Below are 21298 nucleotides of genomic sequence, written 5' to 3' on the forward strand. Positions count from 1 at the left end.
CAGATTTATACACATGCTTCATGGGGTGGGATGTAAGTGCATTTGGATGTAAAAGATATAAACACTAATAATTTTTAAAGGTAAGTAAATACCATGCGATCCAATCCGTGTCCACATGTTTGTTGTACATATTGCGGCCAACCTGCCTTGAGAAAGTGGCCTGAACCTTGGGTTTGTGCAACTGTATTTATGTTTATAAACTGGGAGAGGGACTACAAATGGAGAAAACAAGGAGCTTCAATGCCACCACTGTGTCTGCAAAAAGTCAACCAGCAAAGTTCTTTCAAGCAGTCAAGGGCTACAACAAGCCCCACCCCCAAGAACAAGATGCTGATCACTCAACAACTTGTTGTGAGTGTGTTTGTGTGTGTGTATGGGAAGCATGGAGACAAAAAGCAAGGTAATAAATTTTATTTAAGTCTGCTAGAAAAAGGGAAAACAGGACATTTCTAGTAAAATAACAAACTGCTAAAACTATATATTTATTCTAAGAAGTAGGCTTACAAATCATACCAAAAGGCAGTAAAAGCAAGAAGGGTGGTGGCAGCTAGAATAACTGATGCTGCAAAAGCAATTAACCCCTTTCGTTCAACCTTACCAAGAAGAGAAACTAAAGTCATTAGCCAACCCAAACAGTGATAAGTTTAAAACCACCAATCAGTTTGTCAGACACACCAGTTAACACACAGGATTGACTCTAAGCTAGGTCATACTTCCAAGTGAGATCTACTCCAGTAAAAGCAAATACATTAACCCTATAGTGATTGAATTTAGATCTCCCCATATCCCAATGGTGAGGAATTTGCATGACACTTTGCAAACAACATTAGTTAGATCTACTCTGACTTTAATGTCTTTTGAATTTAAATTTGGCCTCTTCTTGTCCTGTGATAATGGATATGTTTCAGTTTGTGAAGTTTGAGGATGTGGACAGGATCCATGGAGAGGTGAAAGCTTCTATATGTGTTTTGGATCCTTGCCCTTTAGTTGACTCACAGAATGTGGAATGCTCCTATGAGCACAATATATTGCTGCCTGCGTGGGCACCATAATCTAGAAATGAAAGTATGTTAAAGTGTAGCCTAAACATATCCACCCTGCTGAATAAGATTCAGTTCACAGGAAGTGGATCAATAGCTAAAAGTTGCTCTGCTTCAGTGAGGAGAAATCTATAAATTCTTTGCATCCATTAATGCTTCTGCAATTATCTGAGTTGATTTAAATCAGGTTCTAAAAAATAGTGCTGGAAAGGTGCCCTTTTTGCCTTCTCTATTTCCAGTTCTTTTCCTCCTCCTCATCCAACATGTTGTAAGCTTGTAGCAATTAACAAATATGTATTCTCGAAGGCTTTCAAGAAGGCTTTCCTGACGTTTCGCCAGTCTCTGTGGCCGGCATCTTCAGAGGAATAGGAGTAGGAACTCTGTCGATAACAAATACGTATTCTCGAAGGCGAAATGTTAGGAAGAACAACCTTCAGAACACGGCCAAAGAGCCTGAAAAGCCCACAACAACCAATTAACAAATACTTTGAGTGACCTAACATTTGCTTTATGCTGAAGAATTTGACTTCAATAGGTTTAATCTTGTGGGAATTTAGATGCTCTTTTACTTACCAGCTGGTGTATTGTCCATGAGTTTATATGTAATGCATTTAACAGAGAACATAAATATTTATAAAGTGATGCCCTACTTCTTCTGGGAGAATGATATAGTAAAGCTACTGTCTCAGTCTCTTAATTTATTAATTTGTTTAACTGAAAATTATTTTTGGTTGCCTTCAACTCTCTTAAGAGTGACAAACAATCTCTCAAAAAGGCTGGTTCAGAAGCCACAGGATTTAAATACCATGAATTTTATGAATGTGTTTAAAAAACGTTGTACCTTTTTCTGGGGAGCTTAGGATGGCAGTGTGCAAAGTGCATTTCATCCTTTTTTATCATTTTATTTGTATAGTACCCATGTACAAGGTGAATTATCTGACTGGTTCATCCAGTAGATACCAAGCCATTAATGGCTGACCGACAGTGTCCTGCTTGTGAGGCAGAATGAGACAACTGCAGTAAGTCAAAGAGTATTCCTCCCTGCTTCCCCCAGAAACATTTCCATTTCTTCTTGGAAAGCAGAGCTGCTTATACTACAGGGATTGTTCTGCACATCGACTATCCTGCTGTTTTTTATCCAGCGAAACACAGTTGCCAATTAATAGCCTGTTGGTATGAGGAATGGGAAGTTGATGACGCCTTGCCCTTCATCTCAGTCGACAAAATGTCTTGGGCTGAGTCTACTGAGTAAGGATTTGGGGCAGAAGTGTCTATGATGCAAATCTAGCATTTATTATCCCACACTGGCTTATACAGGATTACTGGTCATTTCTATGTTGCCATCCAATAATTCTCTCTCTGAATTATAGTATGGCTTGTTTGAGACTTTAGTATCATTATATGCTTGTATTTTTATCTTCCAGCTCCTTGTGGTGGCCATTTGACAGCATCTAGTGGAGTCATCTTACCCCCAGGATGGCCAGGGTACTACAAAGACTCATTAAACTGTGAATGGGTAATTGAGGCAAGGCAAGGACACTCCATTAAGATCACCTTTAATAAGTGAGTACATGGACAACCTCTGAACACGAAGAACACTCACAATAGAATCTAGCAGTTGTGTGGAATGCTCATATTATCCCTACCCAGGCTTTGCCATCAAAATTTACCATACATGGAAGGGAATGCTCACTGCTTTCCCTCCTTGTTTTCGTTTCTACACGGAGGAAGTGATGTGTCTGCAGAGGAAAGATTCCTGATTTAGTGTTTTTCTCAGGTTTCTTCCTCATGTGTGGAAAATACAGACAAGCAAGAACCTCTTCTCTGCATATGCGTAGCTTGCCAACTATAGAAAGCAACAATGGAGAGGGGAGGGGTTAGGTGATTCCCTCAAAATGAGGTGAGTTTCTGTGAAAGTACAGCATGGATTGAGCTGATGTTGATAATAATTTGCTATTTCTAGAGTGGCTCCCCCTGCTGTTTCCAAGAGAACAGTTATCTATTTGGAGAAGAGAAGAGGGAGCAGAATCATAGACTACTCTTAAGGTGTAGCTTTGGTGTGATCAGCCTTTCAAAGGCCCTCTAATGTTCTTATTTCCTTACTTTAACTTCTCTTGTTTTCTTTCTACTTGCTACTTGTTATACACATTGTACTCCTCTTTTGGTTCATTTCATATGGCCCCCATATCAGGTTGTCAGACCATTTATTTAGATATAAAAAAGCAGTTTAAGGTATAAGAAAGAGAATGTACAAGAGCTGATGTGCAGATAATGTATAAGTACATGCCCCAAGCATTTTCCGTTTCAAGGCATGGGAATCTATATGCCTTCCCTCTCAGTTGAGTACAAGCTGAATTTGGACCATGAGAACAAAACAATTTCCACAAGGAGGTTACCCGTTTTCTTTGCACCAGCTAAAGAGAATATAACAAACTACAATTTTTTTTTTTGAAATCGCCAGAACCCTCCATCAGTCTTACTATTGCAGAAAGGACGGGTGGGTGGATATTTCGCATTCTGTTATTGGCATTTAGTGTCGTTTGCATATATATTGCCATCAGATCATTGAAAGAAACCTTAAGAGAACATCAAATTATTTTGCAGCATTGATTACTAATAATACAGTGTGTCAATCATTCCATTATTAACCAGAATCAATTCATATTATTCCAGATGGCCAATCTGCCCCATAATTACCTCCAGAAGTAACCAGTTAAAATAATGTGAAATGTTAATCATTACGTGAAACAATCTTGAAAGTGCAATTAGCACTTAACTTTTTAAAAATAATTACTTGTTCCAAAATGAATTGGGGGCAACAAATGCATATTTGGCAAATAATTTTCAAGCTCTTTTGTGTGCTGTTTTAACAAAACCCGCAAATAAACAATCGGGCATGGCATTATTTCCCTCTTGCTTTCAGTTGTCTTCAGTAACAGGAACAGTCTTACTGTGTTGCCTTGGCTCAGCTGAACAGATTTATTTTCTTTTGTCAGGACTTCTTCAAGGCATTTGGCTTCCAGAAGTGCTGTTCTCTATTAGATATGAACACAGGTCTTTTGCTGTTATAGTTCTTCCTTTGACACCAAACAAATCAGCTCTGCAGCTGAGTTACAAGATGCCTTACTCTTTTAATACAACCCTTCCTCCTCCACACACGTATACACACACACACATCTGGTTCAAAAGGTTTGGGATCTTGCACAGCGAGAGTGTTCTGTTTCTACTTAAATGCTTTCTGTGTTGTCTTTGTTAAGAGGAGGGAGAAAAGTGCTTGACATACAACCTGCAGCAAAAAGGTTCATATTTCTCTGTTGAAAAAGCCATCAGGTGTCTCTCCAAATATTTTGATGGAATTCGACTGCATTGAACATGATCTAAAATGGTAGCCAAACCACAGGGCTGTGAAACCCGAGTGCATATGTTGCAGAAACAATATTTGGAGAACGATTTTATGGTCAGTCAATATTTGTTGACTCTAAACATACCTCAGTGGTTTAAGTATCTGACTGCAGAGCCCAGAGGTTGGGAGTTTGATTCCCCACTGTGCCTCCTTGACAGGGGCTGGATTTGATGATCCATAGGGTCCCTTCCAGCTTTGCAGTTTAAAGATTATTATTAAAACTTAACAAGGTAAGTATATCTCAGATTCTCAGTCATCCAGGTGTGATTATCTGAAAGTTGAGTCATGGCAACTGGGCGTCTTTCTTCTTAGGTTGAAATCATCCCAGCAGCTTCTGCAGTCTGAGGAGAGCTGGTAGGGGATCCCTGATAGATCCTCCACATTAGTTTCACTCCCCTCTGGTCTGAATAGGCTCCTTAGGAAGATGAAGCACTGGGGGGGTGAGTGATAATCCTTTGGGTCCCTTGTTGAGAGAAATGCGGCATATAAATAAAACTAACAAACAACAACAACAACAACAGCCCGATTTTGCTACCCACACCACCTATCCAATGGAGACCTTGGTTTCTGGCAGGGCATCTGGCTTCCAGCCCTACTCAGCAAAGATGCTGGTGGCGCAAGCACCAAAAGAAATAGAGACAACAGCAAGAAGGGCTGCATACCCCTGGATGCTGGTGAGCAGCTGGCCTTATTATCCTTCACAGTAGGACATAGGATGGTTCAGGGCCATACTGAAGATCTGATGCCAGCAACAGACTATAGGCAGTCTGATCCCAGTGATGGGAATTTGGAGTTGGGAAGAGACTGGGCTTGATGGGGGCTACTGGAGGTAACTCAACTCCATGGAGGACTGGCAGAGAGGGATGCTACTGGTGTCCTCCTTTCTCTTCTGCCCCCTTCCCCTACTTTAATAAAGCCAAGTTTAAGTAGCTTTGAAAGTTTACTTCATGGAGACCATGTCTGAGGAGAAGCTCACTGCAACCCTTGCCTTGAGTGGAGTGACAGCACTCACAGAATTATTTTCAACAAGCACCCTGTAGTGTTTGGTCTGGTACAGGATCAAGCCTTTCTCCCGGGTTCTGCGTGAAGCTTTCTTGTGCTGTAATTGGGCCAGTCTTTTCAGTGCATTCTTGTGGGTGGCTCAATATGGCCTCTATCTGCTGCCTGGGACCTCTGCTATGGATACAGAAGGTAATTCATGCTGGACTTACGAAACTGCCTTATACCAAATCACAGGAAAGAAGAGGACTAAAAATCATCCACATCAAGGAAGTCAAGAGAGAAACACGAAATGCTTGAAGCTGTATACCTAGTTCATTTTTTAATAAAAGAAACCCAGCATGTTTCAGTCAACTGTATGTTCTAAAATCTTTTTTGAGGGTCCTTAAAATATGCTGCACCAAGTACTCTGGAGTATACTTCTCATTTTCTATCCAAAATTAACAGGCTGAAATACATTGGATTCTTTAATATGTATAAACATTGGATAAAATATATTCTGGTATTTTAGGGCACACTTTTCTGTTTCCTGCTTTACTGAATCAAGCCTTTTGTCCATCAGTCACAATAGTGAGATTTGTATGGTGTCGCTGGCAGGAACTCTCCAAAGTTTCGGGGACCCACACCTCCTGCTTCATCACTCCCATTGTCCCTTGCCCCCTTTGCTTCCATATATCATTTGGATGGAGCAGACTTCATGGGTTATCCTTTTTCTTTTTCCTGCCAATGGTTAACTACTAAGAAGGAGGAAGCTAATGACCTAGGTGTACCATGTGATACCCAGTTACCATTAGGGACCTCACCTGTATTCCCAGGCAGTGTGATTATAGTTGTTTCAACATTGAATTAACATGTGATGCATTTTGTTTCTGTTTCTCCAGATTCCAAACAGAGGTAAATTATGACACACTGGAAGTAAGAGATGGGTCAACTAGCTCATCTCCATTAATTGGAGAATACCATGGTACCCAAGCACCACAATTCCTTATTAGTACCGGCAATTACATGTACCTGCTGTTCACTACAGATAACAGTCGTTCAAGCATTGGCTTCTTAATCCACTATGAGAGTGAGTTTCCCCTCTCTGCAACTGACACAAGTTAATGACTAAATAGAAATGTTGTGCATAATGAAAGGCCTGTAGCATGATGCCTTGTGAATCAATGAGGGAAAATATACAATGCCTTATAAAGCCTCTGTTAGAACTAGAGCTTGTTATGTGTTCTTTAGATTGTCATTTGTCCTATTGTTTTAGATCACATTGAATTATACTGGAACAATGAATTGTAAATACAGTATGTTTTCCCAGTGGTGGCAATTCTCTCCTCCTCCTCCTCCTCCTCTTTTACTGGTCCATATTTTTTGGGCAGGAAGTTGGTACAGAAAGCTGAGGATCATAAGTAAGGGCTGGGAGCCTTTGGGTCATGTTGTCCATCACTAACATCAGGGCTTGGGAGTCAAGTCACTGCAGTTAAAATGGTACCAAACTTGGTGTAAAGGTGTAGTGTGGACATTAGTTCAAATCATTTGAAAATGTGTGTAACCACACAATTCAACAAAACTGAAAAGATCATGCCACTATTGATCTAGCTCTCACGCCACGTCTAACTTCTTAAAAGTGATGCTTTGGTAGGGTATCATTTCGAAGATTGCTATGTATGCTTAGCAGTAAGACCAAGCTTTGAATAAACCACCTTGATATTACGGAGATTGGTAGTTGCGCAGCAGACATCAGCACTTTTTTTTGCAGGAACAGAAACTAAGTTAGAGCTTTGAAAGGGCTAAAAGTTATTTATTGTGGGTGGAAAAAATAAAACCTATAGCAAGGAGTGAGAGGAGTTTTATTGAGTTTTATTGATGACAGCGATGCTTTTATTTGAAAAACTGTATTTTCAGATACATAAAACTTGGCAACATGTTATACTGTTCATAGACATTGTAATTCCATCAGCTGCAACATCTGGTTTTCTTTAGTTGGAATTGCTGTAGTGAGATTCAAGGCTCGAGTGACATCATAATACTCCTCTTTTTGCATTCGGGTTGGCATAATTGAAATGGAATTTAAAATTTTCAACTACACGATGTACAGCTAAGCTTGCAGTTTTTTTTTCAACCAGGAAGTGGTTTTTATGAAACACCTACTTTGGAATTGTTTATTTTAAATTGATTCTGGTCACACTTTTGAAAACTCATTTTGGCATGTGTAATCTCCTGTTCTGGAGTAAATAGTGTCTGTGGGGGTGTGAAGGGTTTTCCAAGTTTTGGGTGTCAAATATAATGGGTTTTGGAGTGCAGTATACCGTACTCTACCACCCAAACACTTCCTTTTTTTCCTATCTGTTTCTATTTTAGTGCTGCATCGATCTAGCATTATGCCATTTCAAAGCTTACAGTATGTAGAAAGAAAAGAAACAGGGGTCCCTGTAGTTTTATTGAAATATCTAGCCAGGCAACAATCAGTTATTTTGGAGGAATGGTTTGAACAGCATTTTCAGAATGTCCAGTAGTGAGACTGCCCTCATATCGGAAGTTTACAAGAATTGACATGCCCTCCAATATTCTTTCTGCCATTCATCAGTATTCTGTTGGTGTCTCTGATTTGTATCTTTCCTTACAAAATGACTCTCCCTCAAGGCATTTCAATTAAAAAAAATGAGAGAAAGATGATTAAACATGTTTCAGCCAGGAAAAGTCATGGAGAAGAGGAGAGTGGCCACTTAAGCATCACCAAAAATGATAGCATGCATCACCTGAAAGGAGGACTGCTCTTCAAATGGAAGGCCAGGCTTTCTTTTAAAAGGACATATAGCCACCCACCTTGCTTGATGGGCAGTTTGGCCTTGCTGTTCTTGAAGACTGTTCTTTGCCCCAGATAGCCCCTGATCAATCACTGGACAGAAAGTCCCACTGTTCTGGGAAAGCCTCTCGTGTACATTCTGCAAACCTCCTAGCCTACACAACAAGGTCCTGGCAATATATCCTGGCTCCTTAGGAAGCCCTTCCTTTCCTCAGTGTCCTCCCAACTTCAAGGAAAACTGAAAGAGACTGAGATCAAAGGCAGGGAAAACTTATAAGCCCCTCTGTCCCCTGTCCCAACATTTGCCCCAGGACAACTCTTCCAAATTGTGTCATGAGGTATTGCTGCCTCTTCTGGAGGCAAACAACTCCCAGCCTGCCATACCCCAGGAGGCTCATGTTCCTCCAGGACTAAGACCTGAAGTGAGGCAAGGATTCAGTCAACTGGGCCACTCCCTCTATCTTTTCTCCTCACAAGCATTCCATGTATAAACTGAAAAATACAAAGATACAGGGGGAAATCAAGGAGGAAAGGGAAGAAAATAAATCACCATTAACTTCAGGTATATTTTTCTTAGTATACATTCCCCTTCTTATTTTTGTCTACCGTATTTTTTTATCAGTCTTTCTGTGTTGTAGGCAATGTGCCTTTTTTTAAAAAAAACCAAAAACCAGAAATACTGCTCATTGCTTATCTCTTTTCAAAGCTGTCTTTCCAAACTGAGGGAATACTGTGCTTTATTTGGAGTTCAATATATTGCACTGCATTTCTGAAATGTTTATCTGACTTCTGTTCAGGTGTTACATTAGAATCAGACTCCTGTCTTGACCCAGGAATTCCTGTGAATGGCCATCGTCATGGTAATAATTTCAGCATCCGATCTACAGTCACTTTTAGCTGTGACCCTGGTTATACGCTGAGTGATGATGAACCACTTGTATGTGAAAGAAACCACCAGTGGAACCATGCACTACCTAGCTGTGACGGTGTGTACTTTATTACATACTTTTATTTATAACATATGCAATGTTGCCCCTCTGCTGATTTTCCACACCAATAAAGGAAGGCACAGGAAGAAATGCAGTTCCTCCTCTCATGTATGTTGCTGTACTTGCTACCTTGAAATGGTGGTTTGGGGAAGGCATTTAAAAACAAAGCAGAATACATATGTGTGCTAGGTCTATCAGTTTCTGTAAAGGATATAACATTTAGGTCCTAAGTATCTTGGTTTTCAAGAGGGAACCCTTTGACTGGTGCAGCTTCTCCCACAGTTCAGCAGTCTGATGAAAGTCCCTAAGCTAGCCAAAGCCTGCTGAAGGTCTGCATTCTGCAGGCTTTAGCCAGCATCATAAAAATGCATCTTTGTTAGCCCATTGGGACTTCCCCTTTCCTCTGCCTCACCCCTGTGACCCGAATACCATGTATGCCTGTAACTCCAAGGTCTGTTCCTGATGGTCTCCAATCCTCCAGAACAGATTTAATTGGGCATAGGGTGGGAGCAGGGAAGGGAGAAATATGTCTGCTGTCAATGTTTGTTACACTGGTACACTGTTACACTGATACAACTCTGTCCCACTCCACACACTAGGCAGAAGCTTGTTTTAAAAAAACACATGTATGCTATGGTAATTGCTTACCAGTTTCTTTTCTTACAGTGATTTTGAAGCCAGGGCATGATCAGTTGCATGAAGGAGAGTCCACTGAAGAAGGGACAAAGCCATAGAATCACTGTGTTGGAAAGGACCATTGAGTCCATGTCCCTACTCAGAGTATGCTTGCCCTTCTGTAAGCACACCAGTTAGCATGTTTTCCCAAAAATAAGACAGGGACTTATATTAATTTTTGCTCCAAAAAACGCATTAGGGCTTATTTTCAGGGGATGTTTTATTTTTTTCCCATGTACAACAGTCTGCATTTATTCAAATACAGTCATGTCATCTTCTTCTGGTTGCTGCACAATGGTGGAGGGCAGGGTTTCACTTCACTGGTGCTTATTTTTGGGGTAGGGCTTATATTACGAGCATCCTGTAAGGTCATGCCAGGGCTTTTTTTCAGGTTAGGTCTTATTTTCAGGAAAACAGGGTAGTAAGACTGTGGCCTAAATTTTTAAAGGCACAAACAATTTCCTGAGGAAGTCTTTGAAACTTAGGTTGTAGACTCAGAAGAGCACATACTATGGACCCAGAATAAACTCATATTGAATGTCTGAATATTGTAGAATGTATCCACTGATGAATGATGAGAGATTTTATGAGGAACTGCATGTGAGTGATTAAGACTAAACCTCCTTTTTAGAATTCTGGACAACTGCTGCCATATAGATTTCAATCAAATAGAGGATGACATTTTTTGCTCGGATTGATATTTCTTAGTGTCAAACTGTACTGTGACATAGCCTTGAGACTGTTTCATCAATACATTGCATTTTTCTTCCACTGTATTTATAGTCCATAAGATTGCAAAGCTTTATTGTATAATGCTTTTACAACAGTTCTGAAAATTGCTGTTGTATTTGTTATGAGGTTTAAGTGTACAGTGGTGCCTCGCTTAACGAGCGCTTCTTTTAACGACGAATTCGCTTAGCGATGGCTTTTTCTGAGCAATCTTGCGCTCCGTTTAACGATGTTCCCTATGGGCGATTTTCGCATAACGATGTTTGGGATCATGCTTCACATAGCAATGACAGTTTGGGTCCCCCTGTTTTGCATAACGATGGTTTTGACAACCTCATGTTGGCTGTTTTTTATATGTTTAAAAATGTTTTAAAAATCTTTAGAATGCTTGAAATCATAAGTGCACTTAATAAACCCTTTGTTAAACTAATTTGACTTTGTTCTGACTCTTTTTAAATTTGATGTAATTTCCCCCCCCCCTTGAGATGCATTGAATAGGTTTCAATGCATTTCAATTGGGGAACCGCGTTTCGCTTAGCGATGTTTCCTATGGCAATTTTCGCTTAAGGACGGCAGTCCGTTCCCATTGGAATAGATTATGCATTTCAATGCATTTCTGTGGGAAACCGCGTTTCGCTTAGTGATGTTTTCCCATAGCGATGATTTTTTTGGAACCAATTAAAATCGTTAAGCGAGGCACCACTGTATATAATTTAGGCTGTCCAGGGTTTTGTTTTGTTTTTTAATCTCCACACTCTGGCTCTTTAAAAACACTTACACTTAAAAACCTGACCACAATGAGATAGACAGAGCGGTAGACAAACCAGTGGCTCGCTCCTTTATCTTGGTCATCATGGGATCTTTTCCTATTACTGCCTCTGCCATGCCAAGCTTCAGTTAATGCGCTCATCACATAATGCCTAAGAAGTGGGGCAGGCCTCAGTGCCGTTCCAGTTTCAACGGTTGGCCGCAAGGCTAACAAACAAGCCCCCCCTTTTTTTGCCTGTGTTCTGGGAATTTGGGGAAAGAGTGAGAAAGATGCACATGCTTGCACCGATCCTTTGTGAAAGCAGTCAGTCTGAAAGAGCTGTTTTCTGGTGTATTGTCAGAATTCAGGATGAGAATTCATATTTTTACATGCTGAGTTCATATTATTCTCATCTGTGCTGTGTGTGTTCTGTGCTGTCAAGTCAAAACTGACTTACAGTGATCCTAATAGGGCTTTGAGGATAAATGATATATTTAAGCAATGTTTTTTTCTACGAGTTTCACTCCCCCAGTGAATTTCTGTGGCCAAATGGAGATCCAAACCTTGGTCTCCAGAGCCCTCGTCCATTACACTGCACCACCCTGGGAATCCACACTACCGCTACTAATTTATTATATTTATTTGTATTATTATACCTGGTTTAGTCCTCTCAGTTAAAATGCCACATTTAATAATATTCATAATATATATATTTAGTGTATTTGAACATTTACAGACATGTGGAGAGGCAACGTAAGAGATACACCAAATGATGTTTTCAGAACAGTCTAATTTTGCCCTTTTTATATAATGTAGGCATTTAAAGAAAAAAAAGTCGGGACAAACAAACATTTAAGGAGTCATACTGTGACAAAATGTTTAATTACATGAAAAAAGTTCCTTTTTATGTCCTAGTGTAATGTATCCCTCTAATCTCCACAAATGCTGAACTTTGCAAGAATTAATATATATTTAGGGAAAATATATGTGTGTCTTTCTCCACTTGGAAACAAAAGATAGGAAGAGATTTTAACAAAGTATTGCAGAAGTGTATCTGTCAAACAACCCATCATCAGAGAATTGGCTTTATTTTTTTAAGCCTTAAGCCTTGCTCAGACAATCAGGGATCACACTGTCATATGCTTCAGAGAATATATGAAGTCTCTGCTCTTGTTATCCTTCATATGTGTTAATTTTACAGTTTATACCTTTTGGGATCTTTTGAAGACTGGTTCTTTCTCCCAATTAATCTCCCCAGCCGCTAGAGCACCATTTGTTCAATAGAGTCTGCATTTGATGATCTTCTGGCCTGTTTTTCTCTTATTATCTCTTTTGAGACATACTCTTGTCAGAATCTTTACTGTCAGGTTGCCAAGGAGACAAGGCATTCACTGGCAGTTCCGAGTAGGCCTTAATGCAGACGTACATGTATTTTCAATCTTAATACTATCACTACTTCTAATCAGTTCATTTGCTGTGATGATGTTTACAACTTCTCTATTTCAGCAGGGACCTATTATGCAAAGCATAAACTATGCAATGTGTGCATTAAAAAACACATATTTCTGCTAAATACAACAGCATTGGTTAGAGTCTGTTTGTAACGTGCCTGTACCAGGCTAAAGGGTTTAATGATGCTCTTCATTATAAATGGAGTAGCAGAACATTGATAACTTCAGTGGGTCCAAAACGCAGTAGCCCAATTGGAAACTGGGGATGGCCACAGGGATCACATAACCTCCCTGTTACAGCAGCTGCAGTGGCTGCCAATCTGTTTCTGGGCAAAATTAAAGGGCTGGTTCTAATCCTGGGTCCAAGCTATTTCAAGGACTGCATCTCCCTTTATGAGCCTGCCCAAGTGTTAAGATCATCAGGACAGGCCTTACTCTCAGTCCCACCCACCTTCACAGGTGTGTTTGGTGGGGACATGGGAGAGAGCCTTCTCTGTTGCTTCTTCCGGACTTTGGAACTCCCTCCCACTGGAGTCTGGTTTGGTCCCATCTTTGCTGTGCAGGTGAAGATATTTTTCTGCAGGCAGGTTTCCCCAAGTGACTGGCTGCCTTGGGATGGGTGGGTTTAAGTGGATTATTGTACCTGACTGCTTTGATTGTCTTTTGCTTTTGCTTAGGTTTTTAGTATGGTATTTGTTTGGTCCTTGAAATATTTGTATGCTTACTATTGTAACTTTCAAGACTGTCTTTTAATTGTGTAAGCTTCCTTGGGTCCATTTTAAGGAAAAAGGCGAGATAAAATATTTTAAATAGATACATAATAAATAACCCCCCCCCCCCTCTCTACTTAGCTCTCTGTGGTGGCTATATTCACGGGAGAAGTGGAACTGTTCTCTCACCAGGCTTTCCTGATTTTTATCCAAATTCCTTAAACTGCACATGGACAATTGAAGTTTCTCATGGCAAAGGTAAGAATGTCATATAATTTTAAAATGGTTCAAGGTAGCTAAGGTCAAAGTTCTTTATATAGACAGAGGAATGCAAAAACAAAATAACTCATCTACAACTAATGTCAAAGAAGAAAGAAAGAGTAACATGGCTATCTAAACTGCTTGAGGGAGAACAAATATGAAAATGAAGGTAAAAGTTACTGTCCTAACCAAGGATGTGAAAAAATGTTAGAATTTCTTGACTTTGTTGATTTAGGCTGATTTATTAAGACACCTCAAAAATGATTTTGAAAACCTTTCAGCTCTCAGTTTCGAATTTCAGTGCTATTTTTCTTGAGAGTTAGACACAGAGCTGTTTCCCACCCCACCCCCCATAAATGACTCTGCAGTTTGCACAAAATATTTGCATAACTAGTGCCCAGTGTCCCCTTTGAAGCAAAACAGATGCAGACAGCAAACACAGGAAAGCTGGCAGATCATTGAGAATGAGGTCGACAACACATTCAAGGTTTAAAATGGTTTTATATCTATGAACCTGAGAGGATATTGTTCTGATGAGATGCACAGTTTTTGCTGATTTTAAGCAAAATTAGCAAAAAGAAATAATTCTAGATGGACAGAAATAAGAGGAGCAGAAGATGTCATGCAGGAGAAGTATGTTGTGATCCCCTGGCCTTATAAAAATCTATCCTTTTTTATAAAAAAATTAAATAGGTCCAGTTTAGTACCCACCTTTTCTCTCTCCCTCTGCATTTGATCCCTATGTATTTTTTCCTTTCTTTTTCATTTCACCCCTTATGCTTTGGCCAAATGTGCATTTCAGTGGAGGTCAATTCTCATGGCTTCTTTGTAGCTCCCCTTATTGAAATTCTTCTGAAATTTGGAACCTTAAACATGCATTTATAGTCTGCTCAAAGTTAAAAACCAAAGTTGGCCATTGCTTCTGTGTCCTTGGAGATAAGAAAACATTTAGACTTAGTGTAATATTTGTCATTCCTATATGTCAATATTGGTCACTTCTAAAATCTGTCACACTTCTCCCTCTGCTGCTTTTTAAACCTACAATCTGTAAAAAGGTCCCTTCTGTTAACAAAGCTAAGGTCTTCTTGGACTCTGACCAATATTATTCATTAAAATGTTATGCTTGCCTGTTAATGTTCCCCTGTCTCTAGCTATTACAATAGTTCTATATGGGGGGGGGGATTTAATACCTCCATTTAATATATTCTTGATTAAGTGTAGCATTTTATCTCAATACACTGTGGTGTGTGCATTTAGATGACTTGAAGCACTTGAATGATGAAGTAGAATCTTAAAAGCAAAGTCTTTTTTGATTCCTTGTTTCTGAACTTTTGAGATGTGCTCTCTTCCTCCCCCATCCCTTTTTCATACTATTTATTTTTCTGTTTGCTTCCTTGAGCGATTCCAAAATGAAAATCCACACACAGTTGTGTGGATTCAAAACTAAAGGCATCTAGAAAACAAAAACTTCATGCATGATCAAGCTTTGGGAGTAATGTATGCATCAGACAAATTCTATTTTGATTTATGCACTGAATTAAATACAGTGCTGGTGCCATAATACATCTACCTGTCTCTCGTCACAACTTTGTTGGAATGATGGGAATACTTGGATTCTGTTAAATATTTTACTTATGATTCTGTTCTTCTTTACCTCAGTTGCACACAGTGGTTTGAACCAAAGTGTGTCTTTCCATTCATGATGAACGGAAATGGTCATTACAGATGTTCAGAGGGCTGTTTTCAACTAAGTAGAACACTGTATGAAGAAAGTGACCCCATGTCTACCAAATTATGTTTGTGGAAACTCATAGGTTTGAGTTTCTTAAGCCTTTCTATCACCTACTATAGTTTATTTATTACAACTTGTATCATTCTTGTTCACTACATTTCTCATGCAAAGTTCATAACACTGAACTTTGCATGAGAAATGCAAGAGAATACAGAACAACACTGTATTCATGTTTTTCCCTCCATTCCTTTTTTTAAAGGATCAATGCTATAGTCTTATAGTATGTTCTTAAAGGTTGAGTAGGGATGAGAAGATCTTCTAAGATGTCCCCAGATTGGTTCTGTGCACCAATGTACCTATGCTGTTGCCTGCTGAGCATCCTGCAACATATATATGCCATGTATATTGCTTATCCAGATTCTTGTGATGTAATAGGTGGAAAAGCTTTTGAAATGAAGAAAGAGGGCACATGCAGTAAGGCAGAGACTATTAATCTAAAGAGGAGCTTGGGTTTCAACAGACCACCATGTGTTAACCTTCTAAAAGAGAGGGATCCCAGTCATACATTTATTTATCGATTGCTTGTAACAAATGAAGTTGCATTTAAAAAATTGGGTTTCTGATGACCCTTTGACTTTTGGCTGTTGCAAGCAGCCAGACACAGGTGATAATTGTAAGGTACCGTTGGCATGGTTAGACTAATAACTTTTGACAGCAAAAATCCTGCCCAGAGAATAAGAATCTTGTTGCCAATGGTATTTCTTCAGATCGTGGTTCTGGAAACATGAACTCTGCTGGATTCTATAACTCTTTGATTGTTTTCTCCCCTGATTTTAATACCAAATGCACTGAAGGCCCGGGCTGGATTCACATAGTGAATAGTAATAGCAAATACTTTTTGTCTTCTCTGCTGTCGGATTATCCACAAAGTGCTGCTGTGAGAAGGAATTGTTGACAGTTAATCAGTTGTAATAGAGGGTCAAATGTTTTATCTGTCTTCTAAGAACAGGCACCGCTTCTTACTAATTAACTAATTTTTAGCTTAAAACACAGCTGCGCCTTAGAACCTCTAACTACAGACAGTCTTCTGTTTCCTCTGCTGCTTTATACAAATATGCCGTATTCATTCACCACAGCAGTGGTACAAGCTGAACACTATGTATTCAAAGTCGTGTGGAGTTTAAGACTTCATGCAAGCATGATTTGGTTCCATAGAACTCTTACTCTTATTAAGTGTTTTAGTTAGAATTAACCTTGCTCAGTTCTTCTGTCAGCATGAATTGAGACCCTAATTTTCCAAGATCCTGACTCACTAGGAGACATCTTCCCCCCATGGATAGCAGAAGCTCTCCACTTCAGACTCTGTACACTGGGAAAAATCAAGTGGTGCTGGAGTGCTCTCCTCTATCTGTGGTGACTTTTGAAATAGAGAGAAAATGTCTGAATAGAGATATAGTTTCCATCTGCTCATGAGATTTATTTTTCTGCTTAAGGGAAGTGGGGGACAGTAGGAGCTTGCAAGACTAAAGCCCAACTGGGTTTTCATTGTCTTAATCTTGCCTGCAGACATTTGAACAGAGGTACTTGCTTATGTGACATCTCTGCTTGAGTTATCACAGACAGCCTTGTATGAAGGACAGTTGAAAATGTGATGCATGTTCACGCTGGGCTGATGGAAGTTGATAGGGAAGCCTGGCTGCCCTCATTGTGTATGATTATCGGTGATTTTGTTCAGGGGGGATCCAGATTGCCATTTGTTTGCTGCTGAGCAACCCAAAATGTTGTTATTTCCCTCTTTTCCAAGGTGTACAGCTAATCTTCCACACCTTTCACCTGGAGAGCTCTCATGACTATTTGCTCATCACTGAAGATGGCAGCTTCACAGAACCTGTGGCCAGATTAACTGGATCTGTTTTGCCTCCTACCATTAAAGCTGGACTCTTTGGAAACTTCACAGCACAACTTCGGTTTATCTCTGATTTTTCCATTTCCTATGAAGGCTTTAATATAACATTTTCAGGTAAAGATGTGGGGTTGGATGCATGACTTACCAATTACCAGGATTTGTACAACTGTTAAAATCTACACTATGACTTCAGAAAGAAAATTAGTAAAAATTGCTATAGCATAGAAATAATATGGACAATATTTTAAAATATATTTAAGTCGATATTTTATATAAAGTAATCCTAGTTTGCTTTTCTGCATTTCCCCAATATCTTTATCTTTATATCTGTTTTCACAATAAACTTTTTAATGAGGTATTTCCAGGAAATTTTCTGAAAAAAAATTACTGTGCTGTACAATTTTATTTTTATGATAACTCATTGTTTGTATCACTACCAATGCTATTATTTTGATGAAGGTATTGCTTTTTAATGAGAATATTATTTAGAATTTATGACATATTTGAAGTGCTTTCCACTTGCATTCATCCAGGGCAAAGGGAGGAACCATATCTATCAATAATAGCATTAAAAAGAAGCTAAATATAGTTCTTAATGTAACCTTTATGATGACTTTGAAGCACTAGATGTTCTTGGAGCCGGGGCATCGTATAGTTGAGCTTCCACTGTCTTTCAAACCCAAGCAAAAGTGCTTAGGAAACAGTTTTGTTTATTTATTATTATTTATTTTATTTATATGCATCTTTCCTCTGCAATCTGAAGCCGGTTGGCTTGCAGTCCAGATTAAAATCATAGAAGCTGAGAATACCGGGAAAAAAATCATGAACTTCAGATGACAATTAAATTGCATTTTATTATATTACTAAAATGCAATTAAAATCAAAACACTTTTAAAATTGCTTGATTAAAAATACTAATATTCATTTGCCTTAAAGCAATGCAAACCAGCACATCAAATACATTCTTATGAGCTGAGGCTTACTATTCAGTACTCATTTGTTTCCAGCCTTAAACTAATCCTGTGTACTTTTATGTGGGTGCAAGTGCCTCTGACCACAGTGAGACTTGTTTCCATAGGAATTCTGCAGTATATTTGCTAGCAGTGCTAGCTGTCAAACTCCAAGTGTTGTAGCTCTATAGAGATTCTGAAATCCAGCACAAACAGTGAAAAACAGCTGCCCCACAATTGTGAAAGGCCTATACCTAAGCTATCCTCAGTTCCACATTTTCCTTAACTGATCATGCCAAGAAAATATGAAAGCAAGCAGACAGGGAGCTTCACACAGTGCTTGTGTTATTTTGATAACCAGTAAAACCCTCATGTAGTTACATGAAGAGGGTTTTGTTCGTGTTCGCTTCTCCCGGTCTTCTGTGCCAAAGTCTACTCAAGATGGCTTAAAATGTTAAAGGTGTGTTTGGGGGGGGGGCAAAGGGCATGTGCTGTCTGCCAGCTACATGTGGATGCCCCATCCCCCCCCATCCCCACCAAGTGGGCACAAAATTACACACACAGCATTGGTGTACCCACTCAGACTATTTGTGCCTCCACCTCGGGTGGTTCACAGGAAGGGATCTCTTGGGGGTATTGCAAGATGACACCTACACGTTTCATGAAATCTGAAAAATGAAGAAAAAATACATGATCGTTGAGGTGATCTGGTTTGTGATCTATGAACATCCAAATTATCTGATCTGTGATATATGAATAGACATACAAGTTCTAAAGCTATTGGTGGAAACCAGGTTATAGCTAGTCCTGTGCCCAGTTTGTCTGAGCTTCTGAAGACAGAAGGGCATTCCTTAAAAATATGTACAGTTGGGGGTTTGTCTTTTGCATTTTCTTTTACGCCCTAGTATGTTGCTGCTTTGCCTTTGGATTCTGGCTCAAATGGATAGTCTTACGTGAGTCAACAGCTTCTCCTTCTTCAGGCTCTCACTTTGGGGAAGCGGGGGTGGAATTAAACAAACAACTGAGGGCTGGGGTTCACACTCTTCTATCATCATGTCTCTGTGTGTTTACATAATGAGTGAGTAGGGCAAATGAGTATGGGGATGCTTTTATACTAGGGTATGTGGTTTGTAATACAAAAGATCTATGGTTGAGAAAGTAAGTGGCTGGCAAAATTGAATGGGAAAGGGACTAAAATTTATAGGTAGCTCAGAAGGAGGGTAAAAGGGTTTGGAGCAACAGTGAAATCATCTACAACAGAAAGAGTGACTTGAGTAAAATGACACTGCTATCAAGTGAGAAAACAAATGCAACTTTCCCCCAGGATGATTGCAGTTTATTTACTTACTAGATTTGTATCCCACTTTTCCACTAAAAGTAGCATTTAAGATAACTAATATAATCACTAAAACAAAAGATGAAGTGCATTATTAAAAGTGAATGAAAGAAGGAAAGTATGAAAAGCAACAATCCATAAATAGTGGAACCTCAGTTGCCAGAATTAAAAAATAAATGAATCTGTCGAGATATTTCATCCATCTCCAGTTGTTCTTCTTTGCAGGGAATCCAGTTAAAGGTTTTGTTTTGTTTTGTTCTATACACATACCTCTGCTTTCCCCCATAGAAAAGAGACGGAGTGTCTCCCCCAGCCCCTGGTTATGCCCTTCAGATCTGCTCTGGCAAGCTGTCTCACTCGCCAACAGTAGGAAACTTGGTGCCTCTGGAAAGACGGCAGGCAGGGCACGAAGGCAATATGCTGAGAAAGTCCTGAAACAGGGTGCTGTTTTTGGAGCACACTAATGTTATTCTTCAAAATAGATAGTGTTTACTGAAACAGGATGGTTTTGAATTGAATATGAGCTGCAATTGGAGTTCGTTTTGGTCTCAGTTAAAATGAACTGGCAGAAGTGATAGAAAAAAAATATTTGCGATATATATATCGCAAATAGAAAATGCTGTATTAAGCATGCAAAGCAAAGCAATCTCTTTGCATTTCTGATCCTCCATATATATGCTCTTCTTGGACTTTTCTTCTTTATAAAAGCTATTTTTCTTTGACTACAAAGTCACAGTACTGCTAAGTTTATTCTTCAGTTCCTCTGCAGGGGAAAAAAAGTATATCCTGCAGGGGTTACTTTGACTTAGCATTGGACTTCACTTTCAAAGACTGCAGTTCCTGGACGCAGTAAGATGAGTTTGTACATGCAAATTAATTTGTGTTGAATTGTAGAAATGGCTAGTGCTAAAACAGGGTATATTTTCCCCCTGCTCCTATTCCATGTCTTGCACACAGATCCTGCACACTGTTCAGTAATGGTAAGAGGTCCTTGGGTAAGGCATTGGAATAGTTTGCTGGGGCCATGTCAGACTTTTTTATGTTATTGTTTCAACTCACAGCAGATTCTAATCCCTGGTTGAGATGCTGACACAACAATTGCCATCTTGACAAGTATTCTAGCAGAAGTAAGGCATGAGATGAATGCCAAACAAGAGCAGTGAACAGAGCAAAGAGTAACGAGAAGGCAGACTTCTGGATGGCTGTCCTGTAGCTATCAGGGTAGTAGGCAAAATCTTCCAAAGTTATAGAAGAACTTATGGGCATGAAATCAATCAAACGATCTATACCCACTTTACTTAAGCAGTGGTTTTTAGCATTAAGTATGTTCCCTTCCATTTCCACATTAATCTGCATTTGTTTTTTTAAAAAATGCTCACACAATATTTATTTTTAGTTTGGATTTAGTTTTGGACCTGAAGTGAATCAGGTCCAGATCCAAATCTCTCAATCAGGTCTTCAACAGAGGGTTCTCTCACAGCCCTAATAAAACCAGGATGTAAATTAATGCTGTAATTCAGACAGATCTCCACTGACATTTGTGTGTCACCAAGGTGTGGAACAGAAAAAAAA

At 39.4% G+C, this 21298-nt stretch overlaps 1 protein-coding gene across 2 annotated transcripts in view; it reads left to right on the forward strand.

The window, feature by feature from the left end:
- The window catches only part of CSMD1 (CUB and Sushi multiple domains 1), a 1337717-nt gene that overhangs the window by 1034616 nt on the left and 281803 nt on the right, over positions 1 to 21298 (forward strand). For both annotated transcript variants that reach the window (XM_078386602.1, XM_020797818.3), the window contains 5 exons: positions 2465 to 2603; positions 6324 to 6511; positions 9037 to 9225; positions 13683 to 13799; positions 17339 to 17554. In XM_078386602.1, the coding sequence (XP_078242728.1) occupies positions 2465 to 2603; positions 6324 to 6511; positions 9037 to 9225; positions 13683 to 13799; positions 17339 to 17554 (849 nt within the window). The remainder of the gene's footprint in view (positions 1 to 2464; positions 2604 to 6323; positions 6512 to 9036; positions 9226 to 13682; positions 13800 to 17338; positions 17555 to 21298) is intronic.

Source organism: Pogona vitticeps, chromosome 1, assembly GCF_051106095.1.
Source record: "Pogona vitticeps strain Pit_001003342236 chromosome 1, PviZW2.1, whole genome shotgun sequence".
NCBI classification, from domain to species: domain Eukaryota; kingdom Metazoa; phylum Chordata; class Lepidosauria; order Squamata; family Agamidae; genus Pogona; species Pogona vitticeps.